General features: G+C 41.9%; 1 protein-coding gene across 1 annotated transcript in view; it reads left to right on the forward strand.

The window, feature by feature from the left end:
- Positions 1-23,423, forward strand: part of CRB2 (crumbs cell polarity complex component 2) — a 264,482-nt gene that overhangs the window by 213,660 nt on the left and 27,399 nt on the right. The window contains exons 7-10 of the mRNA XM_069241708.1: positions 7,600-8,547; positions 11,041-11,603; positions 21,804-21,969; positions 22,155-23,022. Of these exons, the coding sequence (XP_069097809.1) occupies positions 7,600-8,547; positions 11,041-11,603; positions 21,804-21,969; positions 22,155-23,022 (2,545 nt within the window). The remainder of the gene's footprint in view (positions 1-7,599; positions 8,548-11,040; positions 11,604-21,803; positions 21,970-22,154; positions 23,023-23,423) is intronic.

Raw genomic sequence — 23,423 nt, forward strand, 5'->3', positions numbered from 1 at the left:
CTAGGTGTGTCAAATGTCAATCTTTGTTCCTTGGACCCAGTTAGGAGTAAAGGGAGGCCGGAGATTGCTTTTATATCCATATCATGGCCTTCTCCTGATTTTACAACAGGACCTCAATGATGGTAAATACAGGGATTAAGAATTCAAAGAGGACTTTCTGCAAATCTTCACTGAGAAACCTAAATTGCCGCTCAGTTCGCCCACAGACAAGCCCCTTAAAGAAATACCAATTACAGATTATGTGCAGTAGGCTGTCCTAGTGCACTTAATCAGTAATCTAAAACTGCACTCAGAGGGGTAAAAGGAGCAGTTTCCTTGCTCGTCTCTAATTGGTTTACCAGACCACGAGGGCCGAGCCACAGTCAATTATTATAACCAAGACACGCTTGAGCTTTGCTTGGGGAGTGTGTGTGTGTACATAGATAGATAGATAGATAGATAGATAGATAGATAGATAGATAGATAGATAGATAGATAGATAGATAGATAGATAGATAGATAGATAGATAGATAGATTGATTCACTGAAGAAAACAAAGTTTCGTTAGGTGAAAATGTCTGTTAACCCTTCTTTAACTACTGGGGCTTTCTGCCTCATGCTAAGACGTCTTAGCTTTTTGGAATAGTTGCCACATAAGGTATCCACGCCAAATTTGCATACTTTTATTTTTTAACATCCTGGGATTCTAACGGTACCAAGGTTGGGGGTTCCCCTGGAGGAGACTAAGAAAATAGGCAAAATATAGCACCATTTTGAGTTTTTGGAAAATTCTGAAAAAAAGCATTTTGGATAAAACTTTCTGTTTTTTTTCTCCTAAAAATGGCATCAATGAATATTTTGCTGTGATAAACAATCTTCCCAGCTTTCTGGAAGATCCAGAACTGAATAAAAAAACAGTTTTTAATACTACAGTTTTGGCATTTTTCAAAGAGGTAGCCCATTTTTCCTATTTTTTTGCTGTCAACCTATTTCCAGTTTGTGTTGGAAACCAGTATGAAACCAATGGATGATCACGGAAAGCTATAGCTTCTGAAAAGTAAATAACATTCAAAATTCAGCAAGGGGTCATATGTAGATCGCACAGGGTTTTCATAAAGAAATTAACTGTTGAAATTAAAAAAATATTAAGAATGAGGAGGAAAAACAGCCATTTGTGACAAAGTTTAAGTCTATAACTTTTTGTTCCAATGGCCAGTTTACAAATGAAATATACCATTATGTCCACTACATCCTCTGGTTGTGGGGACTATAGAGATTGTAGGTTCTCCAGGAGCCCAAGATACCCACAGACAACAACTGAGCTGCACTGTGCAACAGTTTTTCACTGTGTACTAAGTATAGACCGACTGGTATGGTGAAATATTTAGAATGGGAAATGGGTATCAAAGAGACCTATGTATTTCTTAAATGGGCACAAGATATGGAGTGTAGGAGCAGTGGTTATTTGTACATCTCTGAATTTCTAGGCACCCGTACTAGCATATGCTTTAGAGAGTATTTTTAAAAAATGTCTTCTTTCTTAAACAGGCTTACATTCGGAAGGCACAAATTCAGCAAAATACAATTCGTAATATCAAATGTTCTACTATTCTTTGCTGCCACATGTCTTCTGATAAAAACGGTACCTCACTTGTGTGGATAGACCTAGTGCCCCCAACAGGAAATGGCCCAAAATGCAACATGGATAGAATCAAATGTTTCCACTCAAATTGGACATTTGTTTTTTTTTTGCTAAGTGGGTAGCTGTGGATTTTAGGCCCTAGCTCACCGACACCTAGGAAAATCTAGAAAAATTGAACATTTCTGAAAACTAGAGACCTGGGGGAATTCAGGGTGGGATGACGTGCATGGCTCTCACCAGGATTTTGTTTAACTAGAATCTTTTGCAAACCTCAAACTTTGATTAAAAATGCATATTCCTCACATTTCTGTGATGAAAGTTCTGGAATCTGTGGGGAGCTGCAAGCTTCCTTCCACCCTGCCTTCTCCCAAGTATCCCAATAAAAGTGGAACCTCACTTGTGCAGTTAGACCTAATGCCTGTCATAGGAAACAGCCTAAAATGCAACATAGATACATCATATTTTTCCCCTCAAAACTGACCCTGTTTTTGCAAAGTGGGTAGCTGTGGATTTTGGAACCTCACTCAGCAGGCACATAGGGAACCTCAGCCAACCTGAACATTTTTAAAAGCTAGACAACCAAGGGGGTATTGGTGTTCATGATTTGCGTGGCTCTCACCAGGTAATTGTATCAGAAGCCCTTGCAAATGTCAAACTTTGGTAAAAAAACACACATTTTCCTTGCATTTCTGTGATGGAAAGTTCTGGAATCTGTAGGGAGCTATATATTTCCTACCACCCTGAGTTTTCACTTGTCTCCCAATAAGAACCATACCCCATTTGTGTGGGTGGGCCATGACACCACGGCATAAAAGGACCTAAAGCGCTACATAGAGGAAAAAACAATTGAGGCAGCTTCTTTATTTGGGGAATGCACTGGTGTAGGGTAGAATGGCACCCCGCCTTAGAACACCACCATACAAGAAAAAGGCTATAGGTGGTACATCCTTCTCCATTCAAGCAGCCAAACTATGGAATTCATTACCTCCAACTATAAGAGCCACAGATAACTTTCTTGTCTTCAGAAAACTACTCAAGAGTTGTCTCTTTCCTTCATAACCACCATATTCAAACAACTATGGACTGCATATGCCTATGTTGATAATTTTTTTTTTTGATTAAGTGTCTATTTCTAGTTATGTATAGTTCTTTAGAAAATATGTATCGCTACTATGTCATAACAATAAAATACACACACACTCTTTAAACCTGTTTGACTAAGTATATATACCCATGGTTCTAATTATGTTTTGTATGTACATATATGTGTCCATATGTGTGTGTATTCATGTGTGTATGTATGTGTCTGTGTATGTGTATATATATATATATATATATATATATATATGTATGTATGTGTGTATGTTGTTCTGTGCTTGACATGTTCGTGGGTCTTGCGTGGCTCCTGGGTGGGTTGTTATACTAGATATCTATGAATCCCTGCTCTCATCTTATCACACTTATCTACCCAACATCATATGCCATGTCTCTATCAATCTGTCCTCCATTCCCACTCTGACTCATCAAAATCCATTCTACTACTTTAATCTCCTAAATAACTCTGCCTAAGCTCTTCCCTCCGCTTCCAAATCTAACTCACCAAACCTCACTCTACTACCATGACCTCCCAAACAACCCTACTAAATTCACCCTCATTTATCTCACCCTGCTACTATGATCTCCCTAACCCTTCCACAGACTCTTCCCTCCTCCATCCCCCTTTACTCATCCCAAGCCTTTGGGATGAGTAAATGAGGGACATACTCCCAATTAACACTTCTGGATTTCTTTCCTCCTCCACCCCTCCATTTCTCCAGTCAATCTAACTAACAAACTCTCATATCCGCGGCTCAAATTAACTCAAAATAATACTAAAACTGTACTCATATCTCCTGATACTAATCCATCACTAATTCTTGTTGGGTTCCGGAGTAGCGTGCTACTCACCGAAAAGCACTTTGATGCCTTGTCAGGGGTAGTAAGCGCTATATAAATACTATTACAATACAATACAATAGAATGCAGTGGTGCAGAATAGAGTGGCATAGAGTGGATGAAATAAAGTGTTGCACAGTAATGTATAATGCATTAGAGTGCAGTGGCCTGGAGTGGAATGCTGACGAGTGCAGTGGAATAGAACTAAGTAATGCAGAATAGAATGACGTAGAGTGCAGTAGCATAGAATGCAAACCTACCAACCACAGACATTTCTGAAAACTAGAAAACCTTCTCTTACCCACAATGCTCTGCGAACCTCAAACTATGCCCAAACATACACACATTTTCCTTAAATTTCTGTGATGAAAACTCCCAGAATTTGCAGGAATCTATGAAAATTCTACCACTTAGCATTACCCCCACTCGTGCCAATAAAAACACTGCACCACTTGTGTTATTGGGACTGGTGGCCGCAGCCGTGACAAGAACAGGTCAAACCGAGGTCAATAGGAGTCATCTCGCAAGGAGCCCCCAAACTAGCATCCTTCTTACAATGCCTTAATGATGATACAACTGGTGCCAATATGATAACTGCCTTTGAGAAACTAGGCACCCTGATCAAGCACTCATGAGGCCTCTAAGGGAAATTTCTGTCCTCCCTAAATGATTCGACTCCAAGGGCAAATCACCAACTGAGGGACACTTTAATGGCATGTCCCAGGGTTCCTGTTGTGGTCACATCTGCTCATAGGTTTTGTAAGGAAACCTTGAGGAAAAAGAAGCTGGGGTTCAGGGAAGCTAACTGGGAGCACATGGTAGCTGCAACAGACCTGAAAAGCCAGAGGGAATGTAGGGCTACGACTAGCGCTTGTCATCCGAACCCCAACCCGGCCTCCCTAATTAGTTGTCATATCAATACCACTGCATGAGTCAACCACCTTTCAGCTCTGCATATAGAGGAGGAGGGGGTCCTTCATCTTCAGCCCCAGATTGTGAAGAATGTCCTGCCTTCAAGTTGACCATAACTGGGCAAAAAGCAGTAGGACCAGATGAAAGGTTTTAACCGAGTGCAAAACATAACTCTGGGCCGTACTGATGAATCTATTTGGTCTATATAATAATCTAGATAGTAATAATTTCTCAAATTCATGTACTTCATCCACAATCTTACCCATCTTTAAAAAGGGTAATTGAGGGGATCCTAAATGTTATTGCCCATTTTCGCTCATTGATACTTGGTTAAAATAATCGGGAAAGTAATATATACCAGGATGTGCATTTGGTCCCTTAGTAATAATATATTACACCATACCCAACAGGGCTTTAAGGAATGACTGGGTACACTGGAGCAGTGTTTGAATTTACACCTAATCCTCAGCAAGTATACCATCGCCAAACGCTGCCCTCTGTGCCTGCCAAGTATGGACCTACCAACAGGTTCCAATTTAGTTAATTGTTCCAAGCTGTAGAGTATCCTGTCAGAACGTAGACTGTATCAAACCTAGGGAACTTTTTGCATGCCCTTCTCGCTAATCTGATTGCAAGGGTAAAATACGGGGATTTAGGGGAGCTTACGGAACTCTTTTCTCAGGTCTGAGGTGTGCGGCAAGGCTGTGTGCTGGCCCCACTTCTGTTTATCTTACATCTAAAATAAACTAATTCTGACTTTTGATTAGAGCTTTGTGCGACATCCCTTTGATTAATAATACGCCCTTACCAATATTGTTGAACACGGACGACACTGTGCTGATCGCGTGTACACCTAATGCTTTGCGCTTGCTAGTGAAAGGTTTTGTGGAATTCATGGCCAGTTTAGAACCCACAACTAATTTTAATAAGTCCCACTTTATTGTATGTGTGCCCATATGCCAGTGAATTCCCGCTATTATGCATGGATCAAGCAATTTTCCTATTTAAGCATTTGCTTCGAATTCCTTTGGACAATGGTTCTCCCATATATCCAACACTCGGTTTAAGTTTCTCTATATTTTTATACTTACTACTAAGCATGCCACTCCACCCTGGGCACAAGGGTCTTATCCCTTATTTAGAGATCTATGAAAGTCATTGTGCTTCAGTCGCAGCTTATGGTGCCGGGAATTGGGGTTCACTAACTGTGGTAACTTACTGACAGAGGAAAGCAGTTTCCTAAGGGAAAGATACGTTCCACCCACTCCCTCTTTTTACATCACATGAGAAAGTGGGTTTAGGTATTTAGAAGATTGGATTTTAGACATCCTATAAAGAAATTTGTTAGGATAGAAGTAACTACTTAACTATCATTTTCACTAAATTATAATTGAGTGGGTGAATGTGAAAAACCATGGGGAGGGTCAGGCTTATTTAGCACATCATGAAACTCCTGGACCTAGACCATCCCATGACTACCCCTTTAAAGCCAATTGCTTTTTCGCAACTTTTCGTGAAAATGTGCTGTAATATGCATTACGTAACCACAAAAATGCCCACCCGAACCTCAAAAAGAACAATTTTTACAAATAATGCTAGAGTGTTGATCTTTACTACTAATGTTTGATTTCAGATTGCTTTACCACTCAAAACCTCTTTCCATTCGTCTTTTTAGTAGCTTTAGAAAGCATTTGTCATAATTTGCTTATTCTTGAATATTAAGAATTGTAATTAATATTTGAAACAGAAAATGATATTACAGGAGGACAGAGAATGCATTGGACATCTGTATCAAAGAAGTAAAACTCACTAAGGACAAAGCATAAACCTGTACATTCCACCTTTGTGACTCTCGCAAATCAACAAAGTGACTGTTCTGTTCTTCTCTGACGTCACTTCCTCTTTCGGGGGTTGCAATCTGTTTGCAAAATTGAGGACAATCCGAGAAACGTTAATGCTTGCAGTACAGTTACAAAAGAGGCACCTGAAAAGAGCATGAACCTTGAAGAATTACATGGATAGATTAAGAAACGTTTTCTTTTTGTAAGAACTGGGAGCCTCATTTGCAATTTTCTGGCAGAGGGCAGTGCCGCAAGCCTTCCTGCTGCTCTGTCCTGCATCAAAACAAAAGGGCAGGAATGCACTGTATCTACAATATGGCGCATTCCTGTCCTTGTCCTCTGCACTGGAACATAAATTGTTGCCATGCCCCAACACAGGCCCCCGTGCACCATTGTGCAAAGCTGCCTGCGTTGCGGAGATTATTGTTTTTGTGAAGGAAGAGATGTTTTTCTCTTTCTATGTGCTGCAGAATGCAGTACACATAGAAAGAGGAAAAAACAGAGAGAAATAATGTTATTTCTCACTGTTGCGCCACCCTTACGCCCCTTGGGTGGCGTAGGCTTTTGACGCGTTCCCACGTTTACAAAACCTTGTAAATCTGGGAATGTGTCAAAATCCATGGGTGATGCGTGGGAACACCCACTGCAACACCCATGGAATGCCTCTTTGACGCAAAGTAAGGCAACGGAGCACCTTGGGCTGCGTTGCCTCACGCCATCATCTACAAGGGTATGAAGCGACACGCAAAGTGACTTTGCCTGGCCTTGTAGATATGAGCCTGCAGCCTATGCCACCGGGGCACCACAAAAAGTGACGCACCAGTGGCGCAAGCCGTTTGCAATTAAGCCCCTGCATTTCGCTGTTCAAGGAGTTAACCCCAGTTTTCCAGACTGATCATACAAAGTTTGCTGCATAATATTGAAGTACATGGGCACACTTAGAGTCACTGCACCTGGAAGTTTACACGGCAACTTTAAAGTAAAGGATTTTTTTGCCTTCTAAGAAACCCTTAAACTGAATACATGTTTTTTCTCATCAGACATGTCCTATTCCCAAAAATAGTAACATGATTACATTGTAAATACAAGGAGGTGTTGGCTGACTGGGAGAAAACTTTCTCCACTACAAACTAAAGTCTCTGTCGCCTCCTTTCAGTACTTGCCATTAGAAGGGAAGGAACACGACAGAGTGACACCACCTGACTATGATGTTAAAAAAAATCATGGCTATGTAGTGCTTCTATGATTGCATGCCTCTTTTAACATATCTGTTTTTGTGCTTTATTGTAGGTGTGGAATGTTCCACAAATATAGACGACTGTGAAAGTGATCCCTGTGAAAATGGAGCTTTGTGTGCTGATGGCATTGCCGACTATACTTGCCTCTGCCCTTATGCTGATGATGAAGGAGTCTTATGGGGAGGGAAAAACTGCTCTGTAAGACTAACTGGGTGCCAAGAGCACTCTTGCCAAAACCAAGCCACTTGTCTTCCGACCTACGAGGATGGAAACCATGCCCACCTATGCCAGTGCCAGGCTGGCTTCTACGATGAGGTGTGCTCAACTCCCACCACGTTCTCCTTCTCCTCTGGTGGTTATATTATTTATGACCTCTCTTCAAAAAACAGGACAAAAAGGGAGCTTGAAAGTGAGAGGCTCAGTATTTCTCTGCGTTTCAGAACAACCTTACCCGATCTGCTGCTGCTTTACCAGGGTGACGAGGAGGAATTCCTGTTCCTTGAAATCTACGAAGGCCTGCTGCAGGCCACGATCAAGTGGAACGGTGCCGAAACATGTTTGCAAATGAATGAATTAAGAGTAGATGATGGCCACTGGCACCAAGCAGAGGTTACTTTGAACAAAGTTTTGAGGCTGGCCCTTGGCCATGAAGGGTGCAATAATGGCACATGCATGAAAGACCAGTCAGTGAGCCATAACAAGTCCATCCCAGACTCTTTTAGCAGAGTGTATATTGGTGGTCTCTATGAGGGATCCCTTTTGAACAACACAATGAGCCAGCAGAATTTCACTGGCTGCATGGAGGATTTGCGCATGAACTCCAAGACTTTACTTCCACAATACCTTATGGGTGATACATCATATCAGATGAGCCTTGGATGCAATAGGACGGAGTGGTGCGAGCCCAACCCGTGCTTTCACGAAGGGCGCTGCATTGATCTATGGACAAGCTTCAGGTGTGACTGCATGCGGCCTTATGAAGGAGCAACATGCTTGCAAGGTAGGTGTCTCACATCCAGGATATCACTGTATTCCACATATATGTCAGCAACATAAGCACTGCTGTGTTGCCAGGGTTACTAAAAAGTCTTTAAAAATATGCTATTTAACCCAGGAAGCTCATGTCTACTGGCATTGGTGGCAGAAATTGTCAATGAAATATTCACAATGGTGGGGTGGGGTGGGGTGCAGGTGTGAAACAGATCCAGGCAATACTAGGCATAAGCGTGCCCTCTTGTGGCAGTGAGATGCAAGGAGGCAGAGAACTTGAAAGAAACCAAATTATTTTGCTTGTAAAAAGCACTAAAATCGAAACCCATACTGTTGATAAAAGAACTATGTTTATTTTCAATACTTTCAGAGTAAAATTAGGGATTCATCTCCCGAAACAAGTACATTAATTGTAATGGCTAAGCTAAGGACAATTACAGTAAATCACTTTCGTTTATCACCTGCAATACCCTAAACAATAATTTGCATGGTTATATTAATAAGACATTTCACTGATAATATTGTTTTTGTTTATAATCTTTTCGATATTCAAAACATTGAAAAAATGCCATATTTACAAGTAAAAAAATGTTAAATTCTGTATAATTTTCTAAATTAAGTTACTTATTTATGTTTTGGCCCAGTTTCACAAAACAGAGAAAGAGACAAAAACTGACAGGGGTGTGATAGGGAGACAAGGAGAGAGGCAGGCCAGAGAGCTAAAGGAAAGAGTGGCATTGTTAGAGAGGAGAGAGCGCGAGAGAAAAAACATGTATTGGCAAAGACAGTAAGTTTCACCTATGCAAGAGCTATTGGCTTTGCCAATGTGTTTTGGCCGTGTTGTACACCAGCGTGGCTGTATTTCAGCATGGCTGAAAGTTGCGTAGAGGAGAATGGTGTGGAGTGTCGTAGATTGGAATGGCAAAGAGTGGAGTAGAGTGTTTTTGAGTGAAGTGGTTGGAGAGGCCCAGAGTGGAGTCACGAAGAGTGACGTACAGTGCAGTGGTGCAGAGTACAGTGGATTGGTGAGGAATGCATTGGTGTAGAGTGTTGCAGAACACAGCAGCATAGAGCTCATTGCTGTAAAATATAGTGGTGTAGATTAGAGTGTTGCATAATAGAGTGCAGTGGCATAAAATGCACTGGTGTAGAGCAGAGTGGCACAGAGTACAGTGGCATAGAATGCAGTGGTGCAGAATAGAGAGGCATAGAGTGGTGTGAAATAGAGTGGTGCACAGTAAAGTATAGTGCATTAGAGTGCAGTGGCCTGGAGTGGAATGCTGCAGAGTGCAATGGCATAGAGCTAAGTGATCCAGAGTAGAATGACGTAGAGTGCCTTGTCATAGAATGCAGTAGTGCAAAGTACGGTGGCGTAGAGTGCAGTGTTGCAGAGCAAAGTGTTGTAGAGTGCAGTGGTGTAGGGTGACAGAGTTCAGTGGCGGACAGTAGACTGTTGCTGAGTAGAGTGGCATAAAGCGCAGAGGCATTGAGCACAGCGGTTCAGAGGAGAGTGCAGTGGCACAGAGTAGATTAGAATGGATTTGTGTAGAGTGCATTTGCATAGAATGTTACAGAGTAGAGTGGCGTAGAGTGCAGTGCCATAGAGTACAGTGGCACAGAATTCAGCAGTGTACAATGCAGTGGCATAGGTTAAAGTGGTGCATAGTAGAGTGCAGTGGCATAGAAAGCAGTGGCACAAAGATTTACAGGTCTATATAAAGAAAGGGGCAGATAAATGAATCCTGCAAATAGAAAGCCAGAAAATGTAAGTTACAAACCACGAACCAATGGTAAACAACTGGCGGAATGCATTCCCAGGGAAGCTTTCTGAAAATCCTCCCGATGTCTTTAGCAAACCATGCAGTAGTGCTGTCTGCTAGGCTTTGACCTAAAAACAAGAAGAGAGGGAAGGGGAAAACAGAGTGGTAAAATGGAAAAGCAATCAAGAGAAAGAGCGAGAAAGAATAAAGCGGGAGTGAGCGATATGGTAAGAGAGAAATATAGGGGAGATGGAGAAAAGACAAAGGAGAAACACAGAGAGTAACAGAGGGACAAAAGAGGGAGAGAGGTGAGTAGATAAAGTGCACGGCCAACCATACTAAATGTGTGGAGGAACTCAAAAGTGTCTGTCTGTCACACATTCTAAAGATAAAGGGTAAATAAATGACAAAAATGTTTGTGGACCAAGCTCAATCTACTCAGTTACAAAAACGTAATATTACAAGACATACTATACAATTATGGTGTCACCAATGACTTCATTTGTGACATCATAACTGAAATCACAAGTGTAGTGTAGTAGTGCTTTACAACGGGACGCAGAAGAAATTGACCTAGAAACATTGCGAATTGTTACAGGTGATCAAAATCCATGAGCCCCATTTTGTATTTAGTGAGTGACGAACCTTGTATAAAAAACATGTGTTCCATTAGTAACGATAGCATGTTATAAATGTTTTCCTTTTTGCAGTATAACAAGCCTGTCTTTTGTTTCTGTCTGCAGAGTATACAGAAGGGACCTTTAACCTAGACGGACAGCCCAGTCTGGTTTCTTTCACAATTGAGGAGAACTTTGGCACCAATTTCAGTTTTTCTGTTTTCCTGAGGACCCTCAAACCCAGTGGCCTTTTGTTACAAGTTGGCAATGACTCAACAACTGTCCTCAGTGTCTTTCTTGAAAATGGCAGGATTTGCATATTCACTTCGCCTGAAAATAATGTCACCTTCCCGGAAATTGTGGCCGATGGCAGGAGACATCTGCTGGGCATGCACTTCAGAGATGGGATGGTGGCTGTGAGCAACCAAGGGAGGCAGCAGGACCTGGGGCAGCTGGACTCGGTGGCCCTGGCGGCGGGAGACCACCTGTATGTTGGCGGAAATCCAGACGAAGAGCGCCTTGAACTGTGGGGAGGATACTTCAAGGGTTGTCTACAAGACCTGAGGCTCAACAACCACCGAATGGAGTTTTTTCCTCTCCAGATTGAAAACTACACCCTACCCGGTCAGCATTATTTCGGGAAAGTAAGACATTTAACTGAGAGCTGTGTTTCAGATGACACGTGCAAGGTAGGTACCTAGAATATTAATTAATTACTTTCTGGCTTGGCATAACCTATATTTTTCCCTTTCTGGCTTGGCATCACCTATATTTTTCCTTAAAGGCTTACACATAAAAATGCGCAGTGTGGCTAAAATATCAGTAGTTCATTATTGATCCAAACATATGGAAGTGTGCGTGTAAAGCTGATGTCTTATTTACACAATGGGTACATGATATGCATCTGAATACTACTGTCTAATAACGCCATTGTTAGGCCGGGTGACGTGTGAACAGCCTCCTTTGTAAACGTCACCAGAACCTCGAGTTACATTGTGGGACCATAACACATATTACCAGCTTCATACCTTCACATGATCAATTTTCCATTTACCATGATGCATGCACGTGCTTTTTTTCAACCAGGAAATGTTTATTAAGGTAACTCTTTAAATATGGCACTGCGGTAGCTGTGTGTAATATGTAATAAACAGAGTAGCAGAAAATATAGAATTGTATCACAAGTGAAAGCAGGCAGCACGTGCGGATTAGTAAATGCTCAGATCTGTACAATATGTGGAAATGAGGTTTTACACTGGCTGTGGAATGCGAAGTAATCCACCTTTGCTGCAGCAGTACGCCTAAAGAAACCAGCACAGCTTGGACAAAAGGGAAAGAAACACAAATATACATTGTAATGTATCTATTACAGCACTAAAGAGAATTGAATTGTTGTCTACTCCTAAAGGCACATTGGAAGGCCAATGTATCACCGAACAACAGGCCAACGAGACCTGAATATTTTAAGCCAGTCGCCCCTCCAAGTGCCAAGCTGGTGAGCAAACAGCGGTAGAAAAATATTTCTGATAGTCACAAGACATGAATCTGGACCCATAAGTGTATTTACTCATACTTACTATTCCGCCAGTGTGTTGTAGCTTTATATGCCTGTAATCTACTCACAGAAACTTGTTTTAGATGTTTCTTCATAATGCACGCTCGGGTATAGGCCCATAAGCACCCAGGATTTTAAGTATTCAAGAACCTTTACAGGCACTTTGACATTCAAGATATGAAACTAAATTTACTTTTGTGAAAAGCAGGAGTAAATGTGTACCCTGGAAAGTGAAAAACCTTCAGAAATGTTTGTGCTATCGCAGAAGTGTGAAGGAATAGTTTCCCAATGGAAAAAAAAACAAAAATGTTATAAAGTGCAGCAATATTTTCTTTCGAGTTACGCTTGTGCATGCCTAAATGTACGCCCTGAACATTCACACGTTTAAATGGTTTTGTAAGTGAGCATCATTACATAAAAAAACAATAACTGTTTGGAGTCTACAGGTTCCTAGGAGTTATGAATCGTTTGTGAACTCCACAATAGTCAGACATCTGCTCCAAAAGTAGGAGACCCACTCGAGTACATGTATGAGTTATTTTTGTGAAACGGGCTTTTCTGAACTCATTTACCAATGTTTGATTGGTTTATCTTTATAATTGTAGTTACTGGACGGCACAATGCTATTGAAATATTGGGGTGCCATCTACCCAAGGCATTAGCTAGGCACGATCTCACTTCAGTGACAGACCCAGGCCCTCTCCATTCATTAGTCAGTTTCATTGAAACATTGAAAACAAACAACTTCTCTCTCAATCAGTGAGGAAGAGATGATTTAACACAGTCTGAGGATTAACAAAATCCAACAACCGTGAACTTCACAGCTCTTTCAAATTAGGAAAATGTGACCTGAGACTGATCATACTCGACCCCCGTTTTTAGGTCGAGCTCGCAAGCGCTCTGAGTGTTGTAATCTATCTGTGGGCTTTTAACCACGCCCACCGCAGGCCCATCACTATCACTGGTTGATGGGCCTGCCTTTAAAAATTCCTTTGTTATCATTGGTAATTGCTTTAGGTTTGTTCCTCCTTGTCTTGTAAATGGTTTGTGTTGTTCTTTTTGAAATATATTTTTTCAACTGGGCCAAAGGAGGCCAGCTGGCATTTACACATAATTATAGATCTAAACCTTTGGTGTCTTACATTTCACTTTGCACTAAAGAGAACGACCTGGCGCATTCTTCACATTTGTACAAATATTGTTATTCTAATTTCACAAATAATCATTATTTTTTGTGTTCCTGCCTCTTTTGTGGTTTAATCACACTTGGTTCCACAACTTTCTTATGTGGTGTCACTCTGATCTGATGTATACGGTTTGCCACTTAGCACTATTCAACAGGGAAAGAAGCAGCGTCACACCCAATGAAACTGACGTCACCAAGTGCTTATTTCCATTCATGAGCTGCAGGCTCTGTAATATGGAAAATGTGTTCAGATATCAACTTCTCCCACTGAGTCAAAACGTGTGATCCTGGGGCAACCACCTTATAATACTGACTCGTATTCAGGTTGCTGCGCTGTACAATGTTTAAATAGATTAATACATTACATGGGGCTCAATAAAATAATAATATAGAGCATTCATATGCAAAAATAGAATTGACTTTTACATCTTAGATGGCAAATTGACGAGCGCTATTATTATTTGTTTTAAAAATGTACCTTTAGAAAATTTGAAGTTTTAGAACTGTTCACCAGGGTAACATTTATTAAAAAAAATATTTTCATTTTTCTGGATGATATATGGGACCAGATGTGTGATTAATTCCAATAGCTATTACCAAATTGCGATTTTTTTGCGAATCGCAATTAATCGCTTTTGGAATGTATGAAACTCCAAGAGTTTCCTCTAGTGATTCGCAAGGGCTCGCAAGTGGACCTAACTGATTAATATTTATGAGGTAGGTCGAAATTTGCGACCCATTGCGAACGGCTACAATCAAAGGGATGGTGGCCTGCTGGGCTCAGCAGACCACCATGTCTGTGATTGCTTTTGAATAAAGCAATATATATATTTTTAAATGCAGCCCATTTTTCTTAAAGGAAAACGGGATGCGTTTAAAAAAGAAAAATGAAACGTTTTCTTTTCATTTTTTAAGAGCAGGCAGTGGTCCGTGGGACCACTACCTTCTCTTAAAAAATGTTTTTGCATGCATTCACAAAGGGGAAGGGGTCCCTTGGGGACCCCTTCCCCTTTGCAAATGGATTTGCGCCAGTTGGAAATTGGTGTTAATTGCGATTGTTTTGCGAGCGCATTCACGGTCACAAAACAATCATACATACCTCTGCAATTCGGTATTAGGAAGGGACTCCCTCAACACGGCCCTTACTAACACCGAATCGGTAGGTAGTCGCAAATCAAATTTGCGATTCGGTAACAAGTTACCGAATCGCAAATTGGACTTGATACATACCAAAATGCATTTTTGCAATCGGAAACGGCCTGCAAAAATGTCCGATACATCTGGCCCTTAGTGCATTACATGCGCAATGGGTCTTTCGACGGCTTGGCATGTACTTTAGCTCCTGGGACTAGGTAAACACCTGATTCAGTACTTCCTAAGAAATTCGTGGCTAGGCCCCCCTATAGTTCATCACGCTGACTAAGGTGCACAGAGGCACATTTGGTACACAATGAATACTACAGCTCTTCGAATTTTGATCATAATCAGTATAACTTGTTCTTCAGATGATTCGGGCATGGTAGGTGTGTACACCTTTAACACAAAACATCGAGTAGCCTATAGAAACGTACATTACAGGTATTATTAGTGCTCAGCTCATTGTTACTCTTTTGCTGCAGCGGTTTATTGTATGTTCATGCGCAGTGCACGGTACACCCAGCTAGTGCTTGGGCTCAGCTTAGGTGAACGTCTTGTTTTTTTCAAAGTTCAATAACGTTGACGATGACCAAGGCTTTCTTTAGTCTGAAATATTGATATTCAGGGAATAATGTGCAATAGTTGGAGCAAACTTGCACCATGAGTAACAAGATCGAATGCGGGGTCACGTCATGCTCAAAGATGGCTGACCCTATTTGTCTGTCCATTGGCGGGCTGGCACTGAGCACAGGAGTAAGACCTTGCAACAATCAAAGATGTGTTGTATTCTCTGCTGTGACTAAATCAAAACAATTCTCTTCAAGTTCAGCTCTCACTTTTGATGGGTTAACGGTACTGCATTATTTTTCAGTGGTCTTTCCTTTCAGCGTTTTCATCAGTGATGGTGAGTTTTCATTTTACCAGTGATTTGCATATGTTCTTCTGACATCTGTAAAAATGAAACATTAGGATAAAAATTTAACTGCTGTTTCTGTACATTAAAATTGATATGCCAGTGGTTGACTACAGTTGAAAATGTTGAGAATGGTCAACAACAGACCACACAAGACCTTTTGTAATAAAATGTGTATGGAGAGAATATACTTTGCAGAAATTTTTTATAGGACCTTTTTGCAATGAAAGTTGGCCGCAAGGCTGTAAGTTCTTTAAGAGGGCGCATGAAGAAAGCCTGTAACTTGGTGACATAGAGCCGAAGTCATCTTATTATATGATGATTACTGTTTGAAGCGCTGATTAGGGACCACACGCCTCTTCTTTTATTGCTTTAGATTCTCCCTTAATGAAAATATCGTGGGCTTGATTTACTAAACAATGTCCCAGCCTTTGACAATATTAAGAACGCCTTACACCTGGAAAAATTGACCTAGTTTAAAATAGGGAATTTGGTGACTTTAGATGACTTAGTGGAGTCATAAGCTACAAATTTAGGTCTTAAGAACATCATAAGCAACAGACAGAAAAAAACTTGGTAAACAATGCCCAACGTCTCTGGCTAGTAGCAATCATAAAACCTGCATAAGTCAGAAGAACGTCTCAGTAACTTGGGCCTTGTGTTCCTCTCCCCAAGAAAGCAATCTTAGATGTGGAATGCTGTTGAAAGTGCTGAATAGAAATGAATTGATGCTTAAGTACTCCCCTTAGTGCAGTTGAATGAATGTTATTCGATCGGAAGGAGCCACCTACAATGTAGTGTATTTTGGATGGCTACACCTCTGAGGTGCATTCTGGGAAAGCGGTGGAGGCCTAAACTTAAAAGTGGCTTTATCCAATTACCTCTTCGACAACACTGAAGAACATTTATTAAAAAAAAGAAATAAAGTAAAACATGCCTTCCTCCTGCCCAACACCGATTAGAAGAACTCTGAACCTTCTTGTACTGTTCCGGAGATATAAGGGATTATAAAACACCAATAAATGTGGCTCCCAAAATGACCCACTACGGCCATTCTCACTGTCTAAAAGGTGTCATTTGACCCCGGTTGGCCAGTGAACACACACAAATGGCTGTGTGGAGAGGAGCCTACAAGCCAGACCTGCACGTCAACCCTTAGAGCCTCTATAAAGGTTAAAATCAGGATGTGTGGTGTTTGTGGTGGGTCTTGAGGGGGTAAGAAGGCTTATTTGCCCATGCTACTCTAAACACTAATATAATCATGGCCTGGACCACAGATCTATTTTTTGGGGGGAGGGGGCATTGGAGGATAACATGTTTTATTGTTTTGCTTATCATTTCAAGGTAGTATATTTTGAATCACCTTGATTCACCATTCAGTTAACACGTCTCCAGCTAGCCTCATTTTTTTTCGTGGCTTGAAAACCCGAATTTCTGTCCATTATATAATGATACTACTTCCAAAAGACTTATTGGTAAGCAATATTACCTTCTTACCATTATATAAGTTCAGATCCATACAGTGGCAGATTCCTATATGTATTTCTCATGCAATAGCTACCACTTTACCTGGACTGTGCACTTTTAATACCACCAAGAAGTCCTGCCCCGCATCTTATGAAGCCACCAATCCTGCGAAGAACCGTACAGTCATTTAGTGGAACCGCGACAAGCTCCGGAACACCTTTCTTTCACCTCATTGTGAATCACAGCTTTTGATTCACCTACACCTGCGAGAACCACATTTAAATGTTTTCTCTCACCGTGCTGGAGCTCCTGGCAACTCTCTATAATTAATGAAGGCACAACCGAACCCGCATTCGCTGGCAGAAGGGCCTTAAGCAGGCACACCGTGAGCTGACCCTCAGATCACGGAGAACATTTTAGAACGATAGGTAACTAAAGAGGTCTTGCTTGGCATGTGTCCACCTTCTTGACTTAGGGCTCACAAGCCTTTGCAAGACAGGTTCTCTCTGGGAGGTTTTTTAATGCCCCCCCTTGGATGAACCTTCCATGTGCTTTTCATTAGAGGAGATTTCCAGAAATGCCTATTTTATTTATTAATTTCAGAAATTGATATTGTGGTGCACCTCTACTCATGGCTGTCAGAGCCCTGTGTCCATACGTTATCTTCTGTTGCCGTACTAGTTGGTAAGCACGTACATGGTTGTCCATTAGGGGTGTCAGCTGGCGCCTCTAGCACTGCCCTCGCGCCCCCTGACCGCGCGAGCCACGAAGAGCGGTTCAGGAGGTGAAAGTAAAGAGGACTGTAACAGATTTCTTTACTTTCCATAGTTTCCACATTCTGCCCTTTCGCTAACCCTTCAGCAACAAACAGGAGCCTGGTGAAGGCGGTATCAATTCCATGGGGTCAAAGGGTGCGTAATTTCATTTCCTCCGCATGTTGCGAATCCATCTCTACCATCATGAACAGTAGCGGACCGTTCTAAACTAATATTCCGTTTAGCAAGATGGCTGGTTACTCACTTGTCTGGGAAACCAGGTGACTTGACTCCTTCTTAACTCCGCCCACTGGAACTTGCCCACATTGTATAAAACTTGCAAAATGCCTTTATTTATTTTTAGTGGCATTTTTATGTACATTGAAGGTGGACCCGGTGGGTGCCGTTGCGCTGTTCATGAGCATCTTATGAATATTAATTTAACTTACAGCAGACCATCCTCACGAGGGTCTAGGAATATTGTAAAGCAGTGTGAAAATAATCAGTTTGTAGATTCATAAAGTGATAGTGTTTATGGTCTGATTGGTCACAGCGTAGGTAGGTGTTAGGGTTCAGGGCAGAGCCGGGGGGGCGGTCCGGGTAGGTTTTAGGACAGGGCGGGGTAGCTTTTAGAGTTCAGGGCGGGGGGGGGGGATCAGGGTAGTTTTAAAGACAGGGTGGAGTAGGTTTTAGGGTTCAGGGCAGCGGTGTGGGTTCGGGGTAGTTTTTCGGACAAGGTGGGGTAGGTTTTAGGGGTTCAGGGCAGCGGTGTGGGTTCAGGGTAGTTTTTCGGACAGGGTGGGGTAGGTTTTAGGGTTCAGGGAAGCGGTGTGGGTTCGGGGTAGTTTTTCAGACAGGGTGGAGTAGGTTTTAGGGTTCAGGGCAGCGGTGTGGGTTCGGGGTAGTTTTTCAGACAGGGTGGGGTAGGTTTTAAGGTTCAGGGTTGGGGTGGGAGTAGTTTCAAGGCAGGGTGGGGTTACTTTTAGGGCTCAGGGTGGGGGGTGTAGGGCTCAGGACAGGGCTGAAGGGGCAGTATTAAGGGGTGGGGTGGATTGCAGAGTATGGTATCAGGTGTAAGGGGCCAGGGCAGGGAAAAATTTACAACGCATGTTCCTTCACTAAACATGCATTTACAACGAAATTCGTTTTAACGGCATGCGTGGTAAACGAATGTGCGTTAAAGAGGCGGTCATTGTTGTGACCACATTCTTAAGGCATTTGTGGTTCAGGAATGCATGAGTCCTTCATACAACCACATCATACATAACATGGATCAATGAGTAGATATACAGAACATTGGAGTGCTTAAAAAAGCAAAAAATGTGTAATATTAGGAATTGGCTGGGTGTGTTTTTCACCTTAACTTACTCACTTTTAGGGTTTGAGTTTTTTATGATCTGTCACTGCCATCGAGATTGACACTGTTTGCTTTTTCACATGTTGAGACACCAAGCCAACAGTATATGCTTCATACTTGATTAGCTGCAGAATATAACATCAGCTTGTCTGAACGACCACAGGCCCAGGCAGGAGGAACTGACCATTAAAGAAATGATGGGGTTTTCTGCCTTTTAGACAAATCAACACAGCCGAAAAGATAGAAAAGAAGCACAAGAAAATGTAAACATAACTACGGTAAAATATGTCCAAAACAAAACATCCTGAGCCCTCATCTTGGGTTTTGAGTAAGGTGTGTAAAGGGCATTTGCGGTTTTGTGCACTCATCTCTCCTTGATCAATTGCAAGTTCACAGTGAATATATTTCTTAACATGCTAACTCATGGAGGAAAATGAAAATTGAATACATTTAGGGAGTGAGAGGTTGCAAAGTATTGGATTCGGCATGACAACAAACATAGGGCCTGATTTATACTTTTTCAGCGCCGCATTTGCGTAATTTTTGGATGCAAAAACGGTGCAAACTTACAAAATATAATTGAATTTTGTAAGTTTGTGCCGCTTTTGCGTCAAAAATGACGCAAATGCGGCGCAAAAAAAGTGTAAATCAGGCCCATATTTTGTTACCATTTCCAGAATTTCCACTGTCCAAACCTCTTGAAGTTTGAAAAGCAAAAAAAAAGAAAAATTTAATTGTGGTGGTGTCAGCATTCCTCCTCAGGCATGAAAAATGTCCTACTGCTGCTGGGGAAAGCTAAAGGTAATGGAAGGGAGTTGAACTCCCATCATTCGGTACCCATCCTTCATCTCCTGCTCCCAGCTCATCCCCTCCAGCAACAAAGCTTCCTGGATGGCCCAGTACCGGTCTAAGCACCGCCCAGCATCCAGTACTACACCCTCCACTGCCTCCCCCACCCTCATAAAGTAATGCCACCCACACACATACTGGTGATTGTCCTTGATTTCCTCCTCAGTCATCCTGGATCAAGCAATAGTCACCGGGAGGAGTTAGCACTATAAATACTTAGACGCACCAGGAAATGTCAGCAAACCTCCAGATATTTTTTAATTCGACCACAAGTAAAACAAAGAAGAATCAAAAATATATTGATATTTTCTCAAAAAACTTGGAAGCCCACCTCCTCTGTCAGTTCCTGTATTTGGAGTAGAAGCTAGAGGCTTTACCTAGTCCCCAGCTTTGCCCTAGCTGACCACCAACTCACTCTGCCCTTTTTGAATGTCAGACTTTCTGAAATTTGGTTTTCTTGTTACCCAGCCCCTTTTATTTTTAGTGCATTTGGATAATTCCTAGATGGATGTTGGCTTCTGCCTCTTGCTGCAGAGAGGTTGGTGTTGACCCCTTGAACATTACCCCTGCCTTTTAATTCTGTCAGGCATTACGAAGCCTTCATCAAGTTACTGTCCTACACCTCAAATGGGCAGCTCTTCAGAATTTATTGTGAGGCCTGAGGCCAAAACAGTGCAGAGCCCTCTGGGTACGTCTTCTGTTTTTCTTAGGTGGCATTAGCACCTGTTATTAATAAAGAGAAACCATGGCATCTGGTGTCCTCTAGTGCCAGGATCAATGCTGCTTCATTATTAATGAACCGCAGGCTTGGGTACGGAGGAAAATCTATTACTATCTCTCACTGAAGGACCGCTATGACCTGGAGAGCTTGATGCCTAGGTCATCATGCACCCGGTAATCACCTCTGATAGCCCTGCATCTGGGACTGTGGGGAGATGGTCACCCTCAGATCTTCTGGCGACAGTCAGAGCTCTCCTCCTGGAATCTTGGTGGGAGGGACCATTATGATAATGGTCAGAGGGGAAACCTTGGCCAGGGATGAACCAACACAGAAAATACCAAGATGCCACAGACTGCAATGCGAAGACCTCCTACAAGTAGTGCTTTAAATGGGCCAGTACTGACCGGTACTTAGTACCAGCACTTATTTATTTTGAGATGGAGAGCACCTGCACTTCTCAGGAAAAACATAATACTTTTAATTAGAGAGTACCGGCACTTCTCAGAAACAAGCAGGTGCTCTGATACTTATGTTTTTCCATTTCAAGTACTACATACAAGGAAAGTATGATTAGATCTGTCCCTCAATATATAGGTGGATACACAACCCCAACACATTTTGGCTACTCCTAAGTCAAAGTGCAAATTCATTTTAATGTTCTGTGCAATTTAATGTTACATTTTCAGTGCATCTCTCCATAACTAAAGAAGCAATTAACTTTTTGCCTACATATTCCCGGTCTTTTTATTTGCAAAGCGTTTTATCTCAGCTATCTAAACTCCTCCTCCTGGTTTTACACAATCTGTAGACTGTAATTCTGGGTTTGAAATCTTTAATGATTGTCTTCACCCAAGGTAAGAGCAGAATGTTTCTAAATGAACTTTGCCAAAGAAAAGAAAAACAATATATGCACAGATAAATGAGAAACATATATTTCTTTACTTTTTAGTCTGAACCTTGTAAAAATGGTGGGACATGCACGGTCACCTGGAATGATTTCAGTTGCAGTTGTACAACTAAATACACTGGCAAAACCTGCGAAGAGCTGGTTTGGTGTGAGAACAGCCCGTGCCCCATTGCGACGGAGTGTCTGAATGTTCTAGGAGGATACACGTGTGAGTACTGCGCGTCTTATTTGTCTAGAAGCTTGTACGACTATGTCTGAGGCGAACTTACATCATGAATTTAAATGGAGAAACTTTCACTACTTATTAATAACCCTCACTCCATCCAGTGCTCTGTGTCCAAAAATCTTTACAATAAATTAATAATGTAATAGAAACCTTTCTTTTTCTCACAGGTCTAGCAAATGCAACATTCCAAGAAACCAGTGTGCTTGAGTATACACCGAAAACCCCCATCGAGAAGGATCTCACAAGCATCTCTCTGAGTTTCAGAACAAGAGACGACAACGCTATTTTGTTGCATGCAGCACGCGGAGTAGACTCAATACATATCAGTATTGAGAACAACTTCTTGCTTGTAAACATTTTGAGTGGTAACAGTATCGAAGGCATCACCTTCAAGAGCGAGACCCCAGTCTCAGACGCTCTTTGGCACCATTTGGTTCTGTCCATGGAAGACGCAACAGCTTTTTCTTCTGGATGGTTCGCACACTTGGACAGCGTTAAGAATCTTTCTCTTCAGGGGAGTGCTGGGAACCTGAATTTCCTGCAAAATAAAGTTTCTATATTCCTGGCGGAGAATTTCACAGGCTGCCTAGGGCACATCGACATCAGTGGAATTCATCTTCCATTCGTTGAAGACCAGAGTTTCCCACAGCGGGATCAGTTTGTGATAAGCAGTCTTGGAGTTGTTCCTCTGGGTTGTTGGGGGGCGGATGTCTGTTTGGCGAATCCTTGCTCACATAATGGGAAATGCCAGGACCTATTTAATTCTTTCAGCTGTGTCTGCCCACCTGCATGGGAAGGGCCTCAGTGTGAATCCAATGTTGATGACTGCAAATCCAGCCCCTGTGTCCAGGGCCACTGTGTAGACCTGGAGGGAGAGTACCATTGTGTGTGTCCTCCGGGGTACACCGGTCAGAACTGTGAAACAGACGTCGATGACTGCCAACACCAACAGTGCCTGAATGGAGGGACGTGCATCGATGGAATTAACACCTACTCGTGCAAATGCACGTCGGCCTTCGCCGGGACTCACTGCCAGTAGGTTTGGATATATTGAATGAATTATTCTTTGAAACATACAATGCTAATTTTGTTATAAACAGTCCATGTTTGCCTACTCTTCTGTATCGATACAAGTCCAGGTAACGTGTACAAGGGAAATTGTGCAATGGAAAGCTGCATAAATCCAATAATAATCCCTTCTTTAACGAGCTAGTTATCTCTCTGTGATCCTGTTACTGACTAGATTGAAAACAGGAGGTTAGGTGCCCATTATTCAGATCTTCCAGTAGACTAAATTGACAGGCATGAGTCCTGGTAGGAATAAAGTTTATTAAAATGAAATGGTTAAAGGAAGATATTATTATTCACAGTGCTATACAGTAGCAACCCAAAAAATAGGAGTAATCATTACATAATCATATATAAACATGATGGAG

The sequence above is a fragment of the Pleurodeles waltl genome, chromosome 6, assembly GCF_031143425.1.
Source record: "Pleurodeles waltl isolate 20211129_DDA chromosome 6, aPleWal1.hap1.20221129, whole genome shotgun sequence".
NCBI lineage: Eukaryota > Metazoa > Chordata > Amphibia > Caudata > Salamandridae > Pleurodeles > Pleurodeles waltl.